Source organism: Camelina sativa, chromosome 7 (assembly GCF_030686135.1).
Source record: "Camelina sativa cultivar CO46 ecotype springtype chromosome 7, ASM3068613v1".
NCBI classification, from domain to species: domain Eukaryota; kingdom Viridiplantae; phylum Streptophyta; class Magnoliopsida; order Brassicales; family Brassicaceae; genus Camelina; species Camelina sativa.
In genome coordinates this window covers 33,406,835-33,422,411 of record NC_141886.1, presented here as the reverse complement: position 1 = coordinate 33,422,411, position 15,577 = coordinate 33,406,835, and the positions used below count along the sequence as shown (strand labels likewise).

The following is a 15,577-nucleotide window of genomic DNA, read 5'->3' as shown; positions in this document are numbered from 1 at the left end:
TTAATTATTTTTTAATCTTTACCTTTTTACATAATTAATTTGATTACAAGACTAGTGTTGTTTACTAGTTACTAGTCTACTACTAATCTACAGCTTGTTTGTTGTTTAACATAAATAAGGAAGTTAATAGATGTCAAAAACAAAAATAATTACATCCTACCAAAAAAAAAAAAAAACAAAAATAATTACAAGCATGTGTCAGTAATATTGGGCCTATATACAAGTGGATATGTGGGCCTTTTAATACGCTTTTTGCATATCAGAGTAATATGTTTTCATTGGGGGCCTATACATCTGTTTTTGGTGATATATTATTAAATTATGCAGGTTATTAGATAAAAAGGAAGAAAAAGTTAGGGAACTTATTAATGTCATTTTGTCAGGCCATTATCTGTTTTATTAAAGAAAACATAGCACATGCGAAGAGTTATTAGTTTACTTTTTCAAAATAATTAAAGTTAAGAATTTTAAATTATATTCATACCATTTTTTCTTCTTTTAAATAAAATACTATTATTCATATCATTTTGATATAAAGGTTTACCTTTCGGACATGGTACCAATCAATACTAATGTAATGAGAGTGCTAAAAAGGAACCATTACAATTTGATACAATCCCATGTAGTAGTCTTGATGCACGTCTTTAGACAATTTTATGTGATAAATAAAACTATACTATACATACACTTTGAAAAAGGTGGTCATACTAGAGAAATAAAAATAAAAGAATAATGTGGCGAGATTCACATTGATTTGGACGTAAGAAAAAAAGTGATTCATATTCGGAATAAAATGAACTTTAATAGAGATTCATACTGAAAAATTTAAAATATGATTTTATAACTAGACTTCAACGTGATGGCACGCAATACTTGAATCCCTAAAATGAAAACAAACAAACGACGTCGTATTGGAAGTTACCGTTACCTTGGAAGTTACCGTTACCTTCTCATCTCACTTGGCAATTTGCATTGATTACGAAGAACAGAATCATAATTTACAATCTGATGTCTAATTTAGGAGATTAACAAAAATCAAGACTCATATAATATATACACATTCAGATTCAGGTTCATTCTCATGTACAATAAAGTACTATGTAGTATATATAATATAAGCTATTTTATGATAATATATGTGAGTCAACTGTGAAGTCATTATCTTATTTTGGCAACAAAGTCATTTATTTGATCCAACTTTGTCTGTAAAATAAGCATTATATTATAAGCTAAAACAAAAAAAAGCAGATGTGTGATATATATATTTTTTTTAAAACTAAAAAATTATTCTAGAAATAAAAATACCAAATGAGGCCTATTGTTTTTTTCAACTCTCAAGAAAGAGTCTCTGATTAGACGGCCGACCAACATTAGAATGAATGACAAAGGTTTAAATTTTAAACTTTTGCTTCATCTTCTTCGTGTATTTTCAGCGTTTTTTATCAACAAAAACGGCATGACGTTTCTTCTCTTCTTTCCCCAATCTGTTTGCTGTTAATAAAACCGATCTCTCTGTTTCTATACTCTGTTTTTTCTTCTTCCTTCTTCTCTCTCTCTGTTTCTATTTTACAGAGGAAGGAGAAGAGAAGGCTAAAAGACTTGTCCAATGCTTCTATACAATACAATATTCATCGCATCTCCTCACTTTGCTTTCTGGGTTCGTCTCATATAGTTTTTTTTTTCCTTCAATCTGATCGCAAGAGAAAAAAAAAAGGTGAAATTTTTATTTTGGTCAACCACCAAAGACTAAAACTTTTCTGGGTAATGGGTTTCTAAAGGTGAGATTTTTGGATTCAAAGTGTTTTGACTTTTTTGATCTTTGAATCTAAACTCTTAAAACCCTCACGGCACTGTTTTATTGATTGTATAGGGTTCTTATATGTTTGCAGGTGAAGAGATAATTTTTATAGGGTTCTTATATATTTGCAGGTGAAAAGAAGATTTTAAGGGTTTAAGCATACATTAATGGCGACATTAGCAGATATTGGACTAGCAGCAGCGATCAACATCCTAAGTGCATTGATATTTCTTTTGCTATTTGCAATCTTGAGGATCCAACCATTCAATGACAGGGTTTATTTCCCTAAATGGTACTTAAAAGGTGTTCGGAGCAGCCCGTTGAATTCGGGTGCTTTCGCCAGCAAAATTGTGAATTTCGACTTTAGAGCGTATATACGGTTTTTGAATTGGATGCCCGCCGCTCTCAAGATGCCTGAGCCTGAACTTATTGATCATGCTGGTTTGGATTCTGCTGTCTATTTGAGGATTTACTTGATCGGGTAAACATATAATTAATGTTCAAGATTCTATGTTATTGTATAGCATTGATCTTAAGATAACTCCAAGAACATACATTGAAATAGTACAAGAGAAATACTAATAATAGCTTTGTTCTTTGTATTTTGTTTACTATATTACAGACTTAAGATCTTTGTTCCTATCGCATTACTTTCATGGTCAGTTTTGGTACCTGTGAATTGGACAAGTGATGGATTGCAGCTAGCGAAACTTCGTAATGTAACATCGAGTAATATCGATAAGCTTTCGATTTCAAATGTCGAACGTGGATCAGACAGGTTTTGGGCGCATCTTGTGATGGCTTATGCGTTCACATTCTGGACTTGCTATGTTCTAATAAGGGAATATGAGAAAATAGCTGCAATGCGGTTATCATTTCTTCAATCCGAGAAGCGGCGTGCTGATCAATTCACCGTAAATATGTTTCTCTTTTTTCATTTATAATATAATGATCTCTCTGCTCTTTGGTCTTAACATTAGATATATGAGATAGATTATAATTTTTAATAATATTGTTTGCATTTGGCAGGTTCTGGTTAGAAACGTACCACCGGAGTCAGACGAGACAATTAGCGAAAACGTTCAGCATTTTTTTCTTGTTAACCACCCGGACCATTATCTCACACATCAGGTTAGATCATATCCCTAAAAGGAATGAATCTTTAGTTCTGTTTCTAGCTATTTTATCTGTGAAGTGTTTGGATATATGTATATCTAGGTGGTGTACAATGCAAATGAATTGGCTAAACTGGTAGCGGACAGGCAGAAAATGGAGAATTGGTTTGATTACTACCATTTGAAGTATACAAGAAACAAGGAACAAAGGCCAAGAGTAAAGGTAAAATACTTGTAGAAACACGAAGAGCCAAAACACATATTTTAGTGGTCTAATTCTTTTTTACCTCTCGCAGTTGGGATTTCTCGGACTATGGGGAAAGAAAGTAGATGCAATGGATCATTACACAGCTGAGATTGAGAAACTAAACGAGCAAGTAAGTATTAATGAAATATAGAGATCAAATGGTTACTAAATGTTTTGGCGTGTAACCATTTAATGTCACATCTTTGGCTTTCACAGATAATGGAGGAAAGGGTGAGAGTTAAGAAAGATGACAAGAACGTAATGCCAGCAGCTTTTGTGTCTTTTAAAACGCGTTGGGGTGCTGCGGTCTGCGCGCAGACACAACAAACAAAGAATCCAACAGAATGGTTAACCGAATGGGCTCCCGAGGCAAGAGAAGTGTTCTGGCCAAATCTTGCAATGCCTTACGTGTCTCTCACGATAAGGAGATTTCTAATGCACGTTTCCTTCTTCTTCCTCACTTTCTTCTTCATCATCCCAATCGCCTTTGTGCAATCCTTAGCGAGTATTGAAGGTATTCAGAAAAAAGCTTCGTTCCTCAATCCCATCATCGAAAAGTAGGCACATCTCTCTAGTTTATTTTGCTTATTGGTTCAACTGAGAACATTCTTGATTCAGTTCGATCACTGTGTGTGTGTGTGTGCAGGAAGTTTATGAAATCTTTGATCCAAGGTTTTCTTCCTGGTATAGTCTTGAAGCTCTTTTTGATATTCCTGCCAGCAATTTTAATGATCATGTCAAAATTCGAAGGGTTTGTTTCGATATCATCGTTAGAGAGAAGAGCGGCTTTTCGATATTATATATTCAACCTAGTGAATGTTTTCCTCGGTAGCATTATCACCGGATCTGCATTTGAACAGCTTGATTCTTTTCTTAAACAATCCGCAAATGAGTAAGCTCCATCACTAGCACTTTTACTCTCTTTTGTAACTCTGCTCTCAACTACTTTTACATTTCTTGTTTTATAGCATTCCTCGGACAGTTGGAGTAGCGATACCGATAAAAGCAACCTTCTTTATAACGTATATAATGGTGGATGGTTGGGCGGGTGTGGCTGGAGAGATTCTTAGGTTGAAACCATTAGTCATTTTCCATTTAAAGAACTTCTTCTTGGTGAAAACTGAAAAGGATAGAGAAGAAGCTATGGATCCGGGACAGATCGATTTCTACGCTACAGAGCCTCGTATTCAACTATACTTTCTCCTTGGCCTTGTCTATGCTCCTGTCACGCCTGTTCTACTTCCTTTCATCATCTTCTTCTTTGGTTTCGCCTACCTCATCTTCCGTCATCAGGTATAAAAAATAAATAAACTAACTTCTTTTTTGTTAACAAGTTCATGTAGTATAAACCGGTCCCTTTGCAGATCATAAATGTGTACAATCAAGAGTATGAGAGTGCGGCTGCGTTCTGGCCTGACGTTCATGGACGTATAATATCTGCATTGATCATCTCTCAAATCCTTTTGTTGGGGTTAATGAGCACAAAAGGAAAGGTTCAGTCCACGCCTTTCCTCCTCGTTCTAGCGATTCTCACTTTTGTTTTTCATCGGTTTTGCAAAGGCCGGTACGAATCGGCATTTGTCATTAATCCTTTGCAGGTTAGTAGTGTATATGATAAACTTAAACTAATACTATTTTTGGTTCATTATGTGTTGTTTAATAAATTTTGTAAGTACCGGTTTACAGGAAGCTATGATTAAAGATACATTGGAACGAGCAAGAGAACCAAACTTGAATCTTAAAGGGTTTCTTCAGAATGCATATATTCATCCGGTTTTCAAAGACGAAGAATTCGAAGATGACCAGTTTGAGGGACTAACCGAGGATTCAGATGACGAAGATTGTGTAGTTGTACCGACCAAACGTCAAAGACCCCGGAGAAAAACAGTGGCGAGCAGCAATGCGAGCGGTGGCTCGTCTCAGTCACTGCCTTATAATCGATTTGATACGGATAAGGGAAAACCGGTATAGAAGAGACAGAACCAAGACGTAAGAGATCTTTTTTTTTTTTTTTTTTGACGTGTTGTGAAAAGGTTTTTGTATATTTGTATGCTATATTCATTGTCTTGTTTGAGTTTGGTGATTGTATAAAAACAAGTTCGAATAAAAACGATTTTGTAATATCTATGCATGATTGGTGCATGTACATTGGCTTAGCCTAAGTGTGACAAAGCTCCATATTTCTTGGTTCAATAATGGCTTCGGCCATGAACTTGAAAATATTGAGGAAATAACAGCCTGTGAGTTTGTTCAATACATATCCAATGATGCACATTACAAATCAAAGGAGCGTTTTACTTTTATGTAGCCTTGGAGTCCCAAAAACCTAGCTATTAGCATAGAAAAGGATAAAACAAAAATATATATATAAATATCTTTTGAAAAAATCTTAATATTTAAACACAAAAGAAACATAACAGAACTCGATGGAAATAACTTAGAAAGCATGTATCGTGTGTTGGTAAGAAGATGTTTTGCATCAGGGATTCAGATGACTAAAATTGTGTAGTTGTGTTGATTAAATTGTGTTTTTGTTGTTATATATTATATATATATATATATATTGTACAACACCCTAATTATACTTTTTTAACAAAAAAAAAAACACCCTAATTATACATACCTTTTTTTTGGATGTTTGGATGTTTAGAAAGTATGATTCTGACATAAAGTACCGCACTGCGCGGAACGTAAGCATCGTATCTTTGGCTTTGGTCAAGACTATACGGACTTTATAACTTGTACCTATTGTCCGTGTTCTAAGGGTTAGTGAAAATTCAGGATTAGAAGATATCGTACTCAATTATTTTAAAAGAAAAATTGAAGAAAGAAATGTGTACCATAAAATATTTTTAATTACAATAATGAACAAAATTGATATGTAATTTAATAATATACTCATTCTATTTTGATGATGTAATTCTTTTAAAAAAACCATCGGTATTGAATCATAAATTATACTCCATCTTGATGATACTAGTATCATGTCCGTTGGAACTAAACTATACTGCTGTAAGGTTAATGGTTTTTTTTTTTTTTTACGATACTGTAAGGTTAATGGTTACTACTTACTAATTTTATTTTCTTGTAAAAAGAGTTGATATCGTTTGACAAAAAAATAAAATGATATGAGAATATCTTGGATTCCAATAATCTCATATACGAAATTCACACCCAAAAAAAAATCATGTAGATAAACATGTCAATAAATAGGAGTAAGAAATCAAAAAAAAAATCCAAAATTCAAAGATTTCTCTTTAAATGCAAAGAAATTATCCAGAAAGACTTAAAAGTAGAAGTAAATCCTAGTAAAAATAGAATTAATAATTTTCAGATTGTTGAATACACCTAGTAAAATAAGTAATGCTGACTAGTATTAATTAGGTCTGGGCATAAAAACCATACCCGAATATCCAATCCGGAACTCGACCCGAAAAACTGGGTTCGGATTGGCTACGGGTTTGCCTATAAAACCCTATTGGGTTCTATTTTCTAATACCATTGGGTTCGGGTTAGGGTCGGGTAATACCCGGTACCCGTACCCATTAAACCCAAACATATAAACATATTTATAATATTTATCATTAATATAATGCAATTACCTAATTATGATTATAATTTTGAATATTTCATTTAGTTTATACCTAAATATCAAAAATAATCAAAATATCTAAAATATTTTGTTATGTAAGTCAAAATTTAACTAAATTTATTTAAATTTAATTATATTTTTTCGGGTACTGGTAGCTCGGGTACTAATCGGGTTCTAAAATTTGTAATCCAAACTGACCCAAACCCGACAGTACCCAAACCGAACCGAACCCGTATATCTAAAAATACCCAATGAATTCTATTTTTCTAAACCTGTTTACCTGAACCCGAATGGATAATATCCGAACCCGAACGGATTACCCGAATGTCCAGCCCTAGTATTAATTATGCAAATCTGACTAGTTGTTGTGTAACGCATTTGTATTTGTTTTCCACGTGGTGAGTTATTTACTGTTTCACTAAAAAATTGTTTTCTTCTTAAAAAAAATATAAAACAAAAAAGCTTAAAAATTGAGATAAATCTCGTTTTCAGACAGATGAAAGCGAGTGAACCGGCGAAAAGGTATTATTAATCCCCTGCGACGCAGTTCCTCACTTGCGCTCCACGATTCACAAAAAAGTACTTTTAACGGTCAGATTAGGTTCCCATCCGATTCTCCATTCTGGGAAATATATCTCCGAAATAAAAAAAAAGTAATTTTCTTTTTTCCTTTTAGGTTATGATATATAAAAAAAAAAGGAAAGCTAAAGTTTGTGAGAGAATCCCATAGTTTCTCTTTCTCTGAATTGTTTAAATCTATGTCCAAGTAGCTGGAATCTAGGGTTTAGATTCGCTCTCGCAGGTACTGAGTTCTTCGAGCTTTGTTCTTTTTTTTTTTTCTCCAAGGTAAAATTTAGTTTCGATCCTCTCACGAATTCGAATTATGGACTTTGTTGTTGTTGTTGTTGAATCTGTTTTTGATCGGATTGGTTTGAATTAACAATGTTCGTTTTTTAATTCGTATCTGGTTTTTTTTTTTTTTTTTTTGAGATTGCAATCGATTGATTTACAAGTACTGTTTAATTGTGTGATTATGATCGATCAAACTCAGAATCGTTTTGTGTTTTTTTTTGTTTTGTTTGGGATTTTGTTGAGATGCAGATAACAATGGAGTTGGATGACGTTAGTATCGAGGAAGCAATTATAATGAGTGGTTCGTGGAAGATTAGGAAGAAGAGGAGTCTGAAACCGTTTAAGTCTAGAGGTCTTTTTAGCGGTAGGAGTAGTAGTAAGGTAGTAGTAGAAGAAGAAGAGAGCGGGAGGAGCTTGAAAGTGGTGTATAGCAGGAAAGGGAAGCATTCTAGTGGTGGTGGTGGTGGTTCAGCGGTTAAAAGGAATATGAAAAGAAGGAGAAATGAGAAAGAGCAATGTTCTGAAGATGATGATGATGATGATGATGATTGCAAATTAGGTGAGTGGATGCGAAGGAGAACTGTGAATAGGAGTGAGAAGCGCAAAGAAGTTATTAGGCCTAAGGTTGAGTCAGGGGAACGTTTTGAAGATGATGATTGTACGATTAGTAAAAGGCGTTCTGTAGTCAGTAGGAAAAAGAGAGACAGACGCCAAGTGGAGATTGAAGAAGATGAGGCATGGGAAGAAGAAGTTCTACTGTGTGTAAAGATCAAGTCAACATCATCACGAAGCAGGACTCGTAATTTAGTTTCCAACAGTACTGAAAACGTTGCTGATGTTAGTACTTCCAGTTCGCGTTCGCCAGCTTCTGATGTATCAGATCCCCTTCTCAAAAACGGGATATCTAATAATGACTGCACAAGCGTAAGACAGGTAAATGTGTTATTGTATTCGATCATCAAAGAAGAACATGTAACTGTGTTGCTGTACTGTAATATTTATCATGTTTTTGTCTTGTCAGGAATCGAAGGTAGGCCCATTTTGCCATCAGTGCTTGAAAGGGGAAAGGATAACTCTTCTCATTTGCAGTGAATGTGGAGTGACGATGTACTGTCTTCAATGTATAAGGAAATGGTTAGTTTCTCCCTTAACTCTATACTATATATCTCTGTCTCGTTATAATATATACTTACTCGATTTGTGGTTTTGTTGCAGGTATCCAAATCTATCTGAGGATAATGTCATTGAGAAATGTCCTTTCTGCCGTAACAATTGTAATTGCAGCAAATGCTTGCATTTGAATGGTTCAATTGTGGTATGTTAAGATTACTTCTAGCCATCTATTTGCATAAGATTTGGATCTTTTTTATTAACTGGTATCTGTGTTTTCTGTCTTTACAGACACCCAAGAGGGAACTCTCGAACTCTGAAAGACGCCATCATCTTCAGTACGTGATTACATTGATGCTTCCGTTTCTGAATAAGTTATCCGAACTCCAGAACCAAGAGATTGAAATTGAGGCGAAGGTTCAAGGTATGAAACTTGCACATGACATCATAATATCTGTTGCTAAATGTGATCATTTTTTTGCTGACATGACCTGTTTCTGTAGGATTACTGCCTTCTGAAGTTGAAATAACTAAGGCAATAAGCTACACTGATGAACGCGTATACTGGTAAGCTAAGCACTCCTAAATTAGGATATTTTTAATTTCTTGAGGATCTTACTGAAATATTCATCTGTGTTGCAGTGATCATTGTGCAACTTCCATTGTTGACTTGCACCGAAGCTGCCCAAAGTGCTCTTTTGAACTTTGTTTGAAGTGCTGTCAAGAGATTCGTGAAGGATCACTTTCTGAACGCCCTGAAATGGAGGTAGACTATGCTGATAAAGGATACCAATATATGCATGGTTTAGATACTGCAAGACCGAGCGCCTCTTCCACTTCTGAAGACGAAGAAGCTAACCCATCCAACACTAAGTGGAGCCTTAGTGATAATGGAAGCATTACTTGTCCACCAAACAAGCTAGGTGGTTGTGGTGATTGTATATTAGAGCTTACGAGGATCCTACCACAGACGTGGATGTCAGACTTGGAGCACAAAGCAGAGACTTTCTTGGCATCATTCAATATTAGCCCTAGAATGTTGATCTGTGGGTGTTCTCCTTTGGATACTGAGATGACAAGGAAAGCAGCTTCAAGGACAAAATCAAGTGACAACTACCTTTTCTGTCCTAAATCTCTTGATGTCTTGAAGGAAGAAGAGCTTCTGCATTTTCAAGAGCATTGGGCAAAAGGTGAACCAGTAATTGTTAGGGACGCTCTTGATAACACACCTGGTTTAAGCTGGGAGCCAATGGTTATGTGGCGGGCGTTATGCGAAAACGTGAATTCACCAGCAAGTTCTAAGATGTCCCAAGTCAAAGCAATTGATTGTTTAGCTAATTGTGAGGTGGAGATCAATACACGTCACTTCTTTGATGGTTATAGCAAAGGAAGAACATATGAAAACTACTGGCCTGAGATGTTGAAGCTAAAGGACTGGCCTCCTTCTGACAAGTTTGAAGATCTTTTACCTCGTCACTGTGACGAGTTCATATCCGCACTACCTTTCCAAGAATATAGCGATCCTAGAACCGGGATTCTTAACATCGCAGCAAAGCTTCCGGAAGGACTTATCAAACCAGATTTGGGTCCAAAAACTTACATTGCCTATGGGATTCCTGATGAGCTCGGTAGAGGGGATTCAGTGACTAAGCTTCACTGTGATATGTCAGACGCGGTAAAAATTTCATTTAATTTGTTTTATTTCTTGGTTTTGGTTTAATTGGTCCAGTGACTCACTTTAAATTCATGTAGGTGAATATTCTGACGCATACTGCTGAAGTAACCCTAAGTCAAGAACAGATATCCGCAGTCAAAGCTCTGAAACAAAAACATAAGGAACAGGACAAGTTTGAAGAACAGAGCACTGGAGACCGTAGTGAAATGGAAGAAGAATTGAACTTGCCAGAGATTCTGAGCAGTGAAAATGAAGAAACTGGCAGTGCTCTTTGGGACATATTTAGGAGAGAAGATGTTCCTAAGTTAGAAGAGTATCTAAGAAAGCATTGCAAAGAATTTAGACACACTTATTGTTGTCCAGTTACAAAGGTAACAATACTGACCTCTGCAACAACTTTTAATGAATTTAATTTCGGGGTACTGATGATTTCTTCTTTTCAGGTTTATCATCCGATACATGACCAGGCATGCTATTTAACCGTAGAGCACAAAAGAAAACTCAAGGCGGAATTTGGTATGTAACCAAGTTACTTGGAGATGATGTATCGTGAGTCAATATTGACGAGCTAAATGTTTTGTTTGAAACCATAGGGATCGAGCCATGGACATTTGTGCAAAAGCTAGGTGAAGCGGTATTTATTCCTGCGGGTTGTCCGCATCAAGTTCGGAATCTAAAGGTAAACAGAATGGTTTTCTCTTCTTCTTCTTCTACTTGTACAATTTGCTTTTTATTGAAAAATCTAATTTGTGTGTGTGTGTGTGATTGGGAACAGTCGTGTACAAAAGTTGCAGTTGACTTTGTGTCACCAGAGAACATCCATGAGTGTCTGCGTCTGACTGAAGAGTTTCGCCAACTTCCCAAGAACCACAAGGCCAGAGAGGACAAACTTGAGGTAAGTCTTTATCTCTTTACCATTTATTTTTTGTTTTTGTTGGTTGTGTGAGCATGTTCATATGCTTGATGCGGATGGGTTTTTTTTTAAGGATATTCTGAATAGGAGAGATGGGCATTTGAACCAAACCAAAACCAACTCAATCCTTTTTTTTTTTTTTTTATGTTTTTTAAAACGTAGTTGCCGTACAAAACCCCAAATCACTGACTGGACATAAGTCAAACAAAATTACCAAACTTTGCTTTTTTCCAATTAAAAAATATTTTTTTAAAAAACAGATATATATATACTTAAATATATTATATTAATAAATATATATTAAGGTAGACTTTAAATATTTTATCAACTCAGTATTTTATTATATATATTTTTTTGTTTTACCTTTTTTCCCCAAATTGGACGGGGATTGAGCCAAAAAAATTTCAATCCAAATATTGGATAGATTGTTTTGGTTTTAGTTCGGGTAATATTTATTTTTTTTATAATTAGAAAGCAATTAACCAAATACCCATCTCTTCTACCTAATAACATTAAGGTTAATCACCTAATGACTGGATATCCGATCTAATTGATAACCTAATCTTATTAAAAGCTTAAATTGTTTTTTAATTTCTTTTTCTAAGTAAGCTTCAATGTATGAATGGTATGTTTGTTTGTTTGTTTGAGCAAATGTGTTTCGTGTATATTTCATAAAAAGTAAAAAAAGTGTGTGTGTGTGTTTTTGTTTTAATGTTTTTTTTTTCTTTGTAAACGTAAACACTTACATTGAAAACTAGTGAGGTCTTATGCAAAATATTGTGATCGGCCTCAAAAATAAAAATTAAAAAATCTTTAGACTTGGGTTGTGTTATAGTCTTCACTGACCAATGCAACACCAAAACTCTTTTTTCCCCCCTTCTATCAACAATATGCAATTTCGGGGATTGAATTTGGTGTCGAATCATCGATAAATTTTATCGATTTACACAAATCCGGTCGAGATTGAAGACTTCTACATTGCCTCTACAACACAAAGAAGGATGGGTTACAAGAAGGCTTTTCTCAAAATAGAACATCGAGGGATTGGATGACAGAGTGGACCTCTCTATGCATTTGAGACCCTTGTCTTTGCAATTAATGAGAGATTCAAGTTTTAAAGGCCATAAGACCCTTGTTGCCTTACCGAATAAAGATCGGTGTATTTAATGCACTTCGTTCAGTTTTCCGAGATTGTTGGTGGCCGTCGTCTTACACACATAAGGTTTCCAATGCATCTTATGAATGGCTAGCGGCTAGCTCTTGATTTACTACCAACTCCTCAAATCGTGGCATATCCGGCATGGCGTGGTGTGGTCTCGTGGGATCATACGATCAATCTTGTTGGCTTTTGTGGTGGTTTATTGGTACGTGTAAGCGACTTCAATTTCTTCTCAAGGATTAATAAATTGAACACAACAATGTGTCTTAATGAAAGAACCTCAAGTTCGTGGAAACAAAACTCGTCAATGTCTTGATATATGTTTACCTGCTTTTAATTGCTTTTTTTGTGAAGTCTTTGTCTATATAGTACTTTGCTTGGATTGTTCTTGTATTTTAATTAACTAAGGGGGTTTTACTAAATTAGGGAAAAAAATCTACAGAAATAACAAAAGTTAAAGCTTTCGATTAATGTCGAAAATATTTGGTTGGCGATCTCAGAGCTTGGATGATGGCAAATATCTTGGATCCAAGACTTGTCTCCATCACAATGTGGTTTCAACTAGCACATAATTCAACTCGATCGAAAAATTTAGGTCCAATTGTACTAGATCTTAGATGATACCGGAAGTCTAGCCCGAACTCATGTTTTCTCCACAATGTGGTTCAATTGGTGGAAAGATGGTGGTTGAATAACATCATGAGTACTAGGTGTAGTAATCTTAAATCTTCGTCGATACAAATATCGCAGTATCCATCTACAATAATGAGATTTCAGTTGACGAAAATAAAATGGGCGAGCAATGCGGATGGTATATACATGTGTAGTGGATTATCATGCTTGTAGTTGCCTAAACTACTAGAAAAATGTTCGCGAAGTTATAATGATAAGTGATTGAACAATCTTACACATGTAATTCTCTTAACCGGCAAGAATATATGGAGTCCATAGTCTGAGAACCGTGTATTCTCAGTTGGTCTTTACATGTGTGATGGATGATCGTGCTTGTAGTTGCCTATACTACTAGAAGAAATGTCAGCGAAGTTATATTAATAGGTGATTGAACAGTTTTAGACATGTAAATGTCTTAACTGGCAAGAATTTATGAAGTCCACAGTCAGAGCATCGTGGATTCTCAGTGGATGGTTTTTACATGTGTAGTGGATGGTCATGCTTGTAATTACCTAAACTACTAGAAAAAATGTCTGTGAAGTTATATTGATAAGCCATTGAACAAGTTTAGACATGTAAATACTGGAAAGAATATCTGCCAACTGCAGCATGAGCACCGTGGATTCTCAGTGGATGGTCTTTACATGTGGCATGGATGGTCATGGCTTGTAGTTGCCTATACTACTAGAAAAAAATGTCCACAAAGTTAAATTAATAAGCAATTGAACAAATTTTGACATGTAAATGTCTTAACTAGCAAGAATACACGAGGAGTCACATTTTGCAACAACGGGGATTCCCTTTTATCCAAAAATAGAAAGTGATTGAAAGTTTGAAAAAGTCATAAAGAGCCTATGGTTGGGATACCAAATCATATAATATATATTCCAAAGAAAGAAAAGTGATTGAAACTATCTAGTCTCTATGGAGTGGAAGGGAAGGAGCCTAAGTCGACCCCTTTCTTCTTCTTCTTTTTTTTTCTTTGAAAAAAGCAATACAAAGAGATTAGACTCTGGGATGAGATTAAGCAGCCACCTACCATTCCGGCGGCACCCGTGACCGATTTTGATTAAGAGACCGAAAACCTATATAAAATGAAACCTAGTTTAAGCTGTCAAACAAATGATAGAATTGAAAAATTTCCCGAGAAGAAATATAAATAGAATTTTGCTCAATAAAGAAAAAATTCGTAGAAAATGATAAGTTGTTTCGCTAAGGCTGCAATCTTTCTATAGAAATCATCAAACCTAGGGGCTGAAATTAGAAAAGGTATATGTAATATCTTTTCTTTTTTACTCAGGTGTGTCAAATTCGTAAACTATTAATGAATAATATATCAAACTGAATTCCTTGCGACGAGGATTCCAAATCTATATTTAGAAATTTAAAAATGTAATGTATGCGCCCGTGAAAACATTTAGAAGATAAAATTTATATTCCGTAATATTTTTATCTGGTATGAGTGATTTGCTTTTTTTATTTTTTTTTGGAGATAAATGGTAAAGTTGAAAAAATTGACAACGTGTTGAAGAAAAAAAAGAGTTTATATGTATATATAAATAGAAGTTATTGCACACATGGTCAACAATCTAACGATTTAACCAAAATGAAGTTAGTGTCGACCTTGATTGTGGAAGATTTTACTTTTGTAAAAGGATGAGACATCATCAATAGGCTAGGGTTAGCTCTCTATTTGTTTTGGCTCTTTTGTCATGAAACCCAAATTAATTAGTTCTCTCTTTTTGTATATTGATTCACTGTTCTGTTCATTTTAACAGATAAAGAAGATGGTTATCTATGCAATCGAGCAAGCTCTCAACGAACTTGAAACATTACCTGAAGAGACCCGACTGATGCTCTACTAGTTGAAGACTGCTGTTTGTAAATGTCCTGTGACCTAAATAGCTATATCAGCTCCTTTGTTGTTGTGCATTAAGCTGCGTACAATTCTCAGGTTCCTTATAGATGATAGAATAAAAAGCCATGGAGACCTGTCAACTGAAGATCTGCATTTGGCATTTCTCTATGATCAGATTAGCAAAGAGACTTTGTTTGTCATATGTATTATCTATATAGAGGAGAGGAGGTATAGGCTTTGCTTTAAAAGAATAATTATATTGTATTTGCGACTAATACTTTTATATTTTAATTTTAAACATGTAACATTCACATAATTTGTTTTTTAGAAAATGGTTAATCATTCACATAATTCAAACATAAAGGCATCGGCACCAAAATAACACAATCATGACGTTTTCTAAGCTTTTAAACTATATTTTCCTAAACTCTAAAAGGTTCTAACCTAATGATTTGTACTAATGGCGTGTATGTATTATAATCAGCTTCAAAGACAGTAGTATATCTATTCTCCCAAATATAATCTAAATTTGAAAGTTCATGGTTTAAATGATTTATATTTGAAAATTCATTTGTCAAACAAAATT

The 15,577-nt window shown here is 34.7% G+C and overlaps 2 protein-coding genes across 8 annotated transcripts; both read left to right on the top strand.

Annotated features, from left to right (window-relative positions):
- The first annotated feature begins 1,286 nt into the window (after positions 1-1,286).
- On the top strand, positions 1,287-5,285 carry LOC104703833 (hyperosmolality-gated Ca2+ permeable channel 1.4). 5 transcript variants are annotated; one of them, XM_010419917.3, is made up of 11 exons: positions 1,287-1,778; positions 1,930-2,279; positions 2,421-2,712; positions 2,828-2,929; positions 3,017-3,136; positions 3,210-3,290; positions 3,377-3,717; positions 3,807-4,052; positions 4,129-4,453; positions 4,525-4,758; positions 4,847-5,285. In XM_010419917.3, the coding sequence occupies exons 2-11, from the start codon at positions 1,966-1,968 to the stop codon at positions 5,129-5,131; spliced, it is 2,340 nt and encodes a 779-aa protein (XP_010418219.2). In that variant the 5' UTR covers positions 1,287-1,778; positions 1,930-1,965; the 3' UTR covers positions 5,132-5,285. The 5 variants fall into 5 exon arrangements, 3 of the variants coding, with proteins under 3 accessions (XP_010418219.2, XP_010418218.2, XP_087313742.1); XM_010419916.3 differs by having other exon boundaries at positions 1,292-1,778; positions 1,890-2,279; XR_015561482.1 differs by having other exon boundaries at positions 1,304-1,778; positions 3,377-3,674.
- A 1,957-nt stretch (positions 5,286-7,242) lies between these two features.
- On the top strand, positions 7,243-15,307 carry LOC104703832 (lysine-specific demethylase JMJ29-like). 3 transcript variants are annotated; one of them, XM_087457615.1, is made up of 12 exons: positions 7,243-7,405; positions 7,854-8,537; positions 8,626-8,738; positions 8,820-8,919; positions 9,006-9,138; positions 9,218-9,281; positions 9,357-10,389; positions 10,467-10,760; positions 10,833-10,905; positions 10,983-11,068; positions 11,165-11,284; positions 14,912-15,307. In XM_087457615.1, the coding sequence occupies exons 2-12, from the start codon at positions 7,860-7,862 to the stop codon at positions 14,996-14,998; spliced, it is 2,781 nt and encodes a 926-aa protein (XP_087313741.1). In that variant the 5' UTR covers positions 7,243-7,405; positions 7,854-7,859; the 3' UTR covers positions 14,999-15,307. The 3 variants fall into 3 exon arrangements, with proteins under 3 accessions (XP_087313741.1, XP_010418217.2, XP_087313740.1); XM_010419915.3 differs by having other exon boundaries at positions 7,247-7,554; XM_087457614.1 differs by having other exon boundaries at positions 7,247-7,598.
- The last annotated feature ends 270 nt before the right edge of the window (positions 15,308-15,577 follow it).

Excerpts from the sequence above, each read along its gene's own strand:
- LOC104703833 (XM_010419917.3), top strand. The coding sequence starts at position 1,966 with ATGGCGACATTAGCAGATATTGGACTAGCAGCAGCGATCAACATCCTA. Across the intron at positions 2,930-3,016 it reads ACCATTATCTCACACATCAG|GTGGTGTACAATGCAAATGA; the intron begins GTTAGATCATAT and ends ATGTATATCTAG. Across the intron at positions 4,454-4,524 it reads ACCTCATCTTCCGTCATCAG|ATCATAAATGTGTACAATCA; the intron begins GTATAAAAAATA and ends GTCCCTTTGCAG.
- LOC104703832 (XM_087457615.1), top strand. The coding sequence starts at position 7,860 with ATGGAGTTGGATGACGTTAGTATCGAGGAAGCAATTATAATGAGTGGT. Across the intron at positions 9,139-9,217 it reads AATTGAGGCGAAGGTTCAAG|GATTACTGCCTTCTGAAGTT; the intron begins GTATGAAACTTG and ends CTGTTTCTGTAG. Across the intron at positions 10,761-10,832 it reads ATTGTTGTCCAGTTACAAAG|GTTTATCATCCGATACATGA; the intron begins GTAACAATACTG and ends TCTTCTTTTCAG.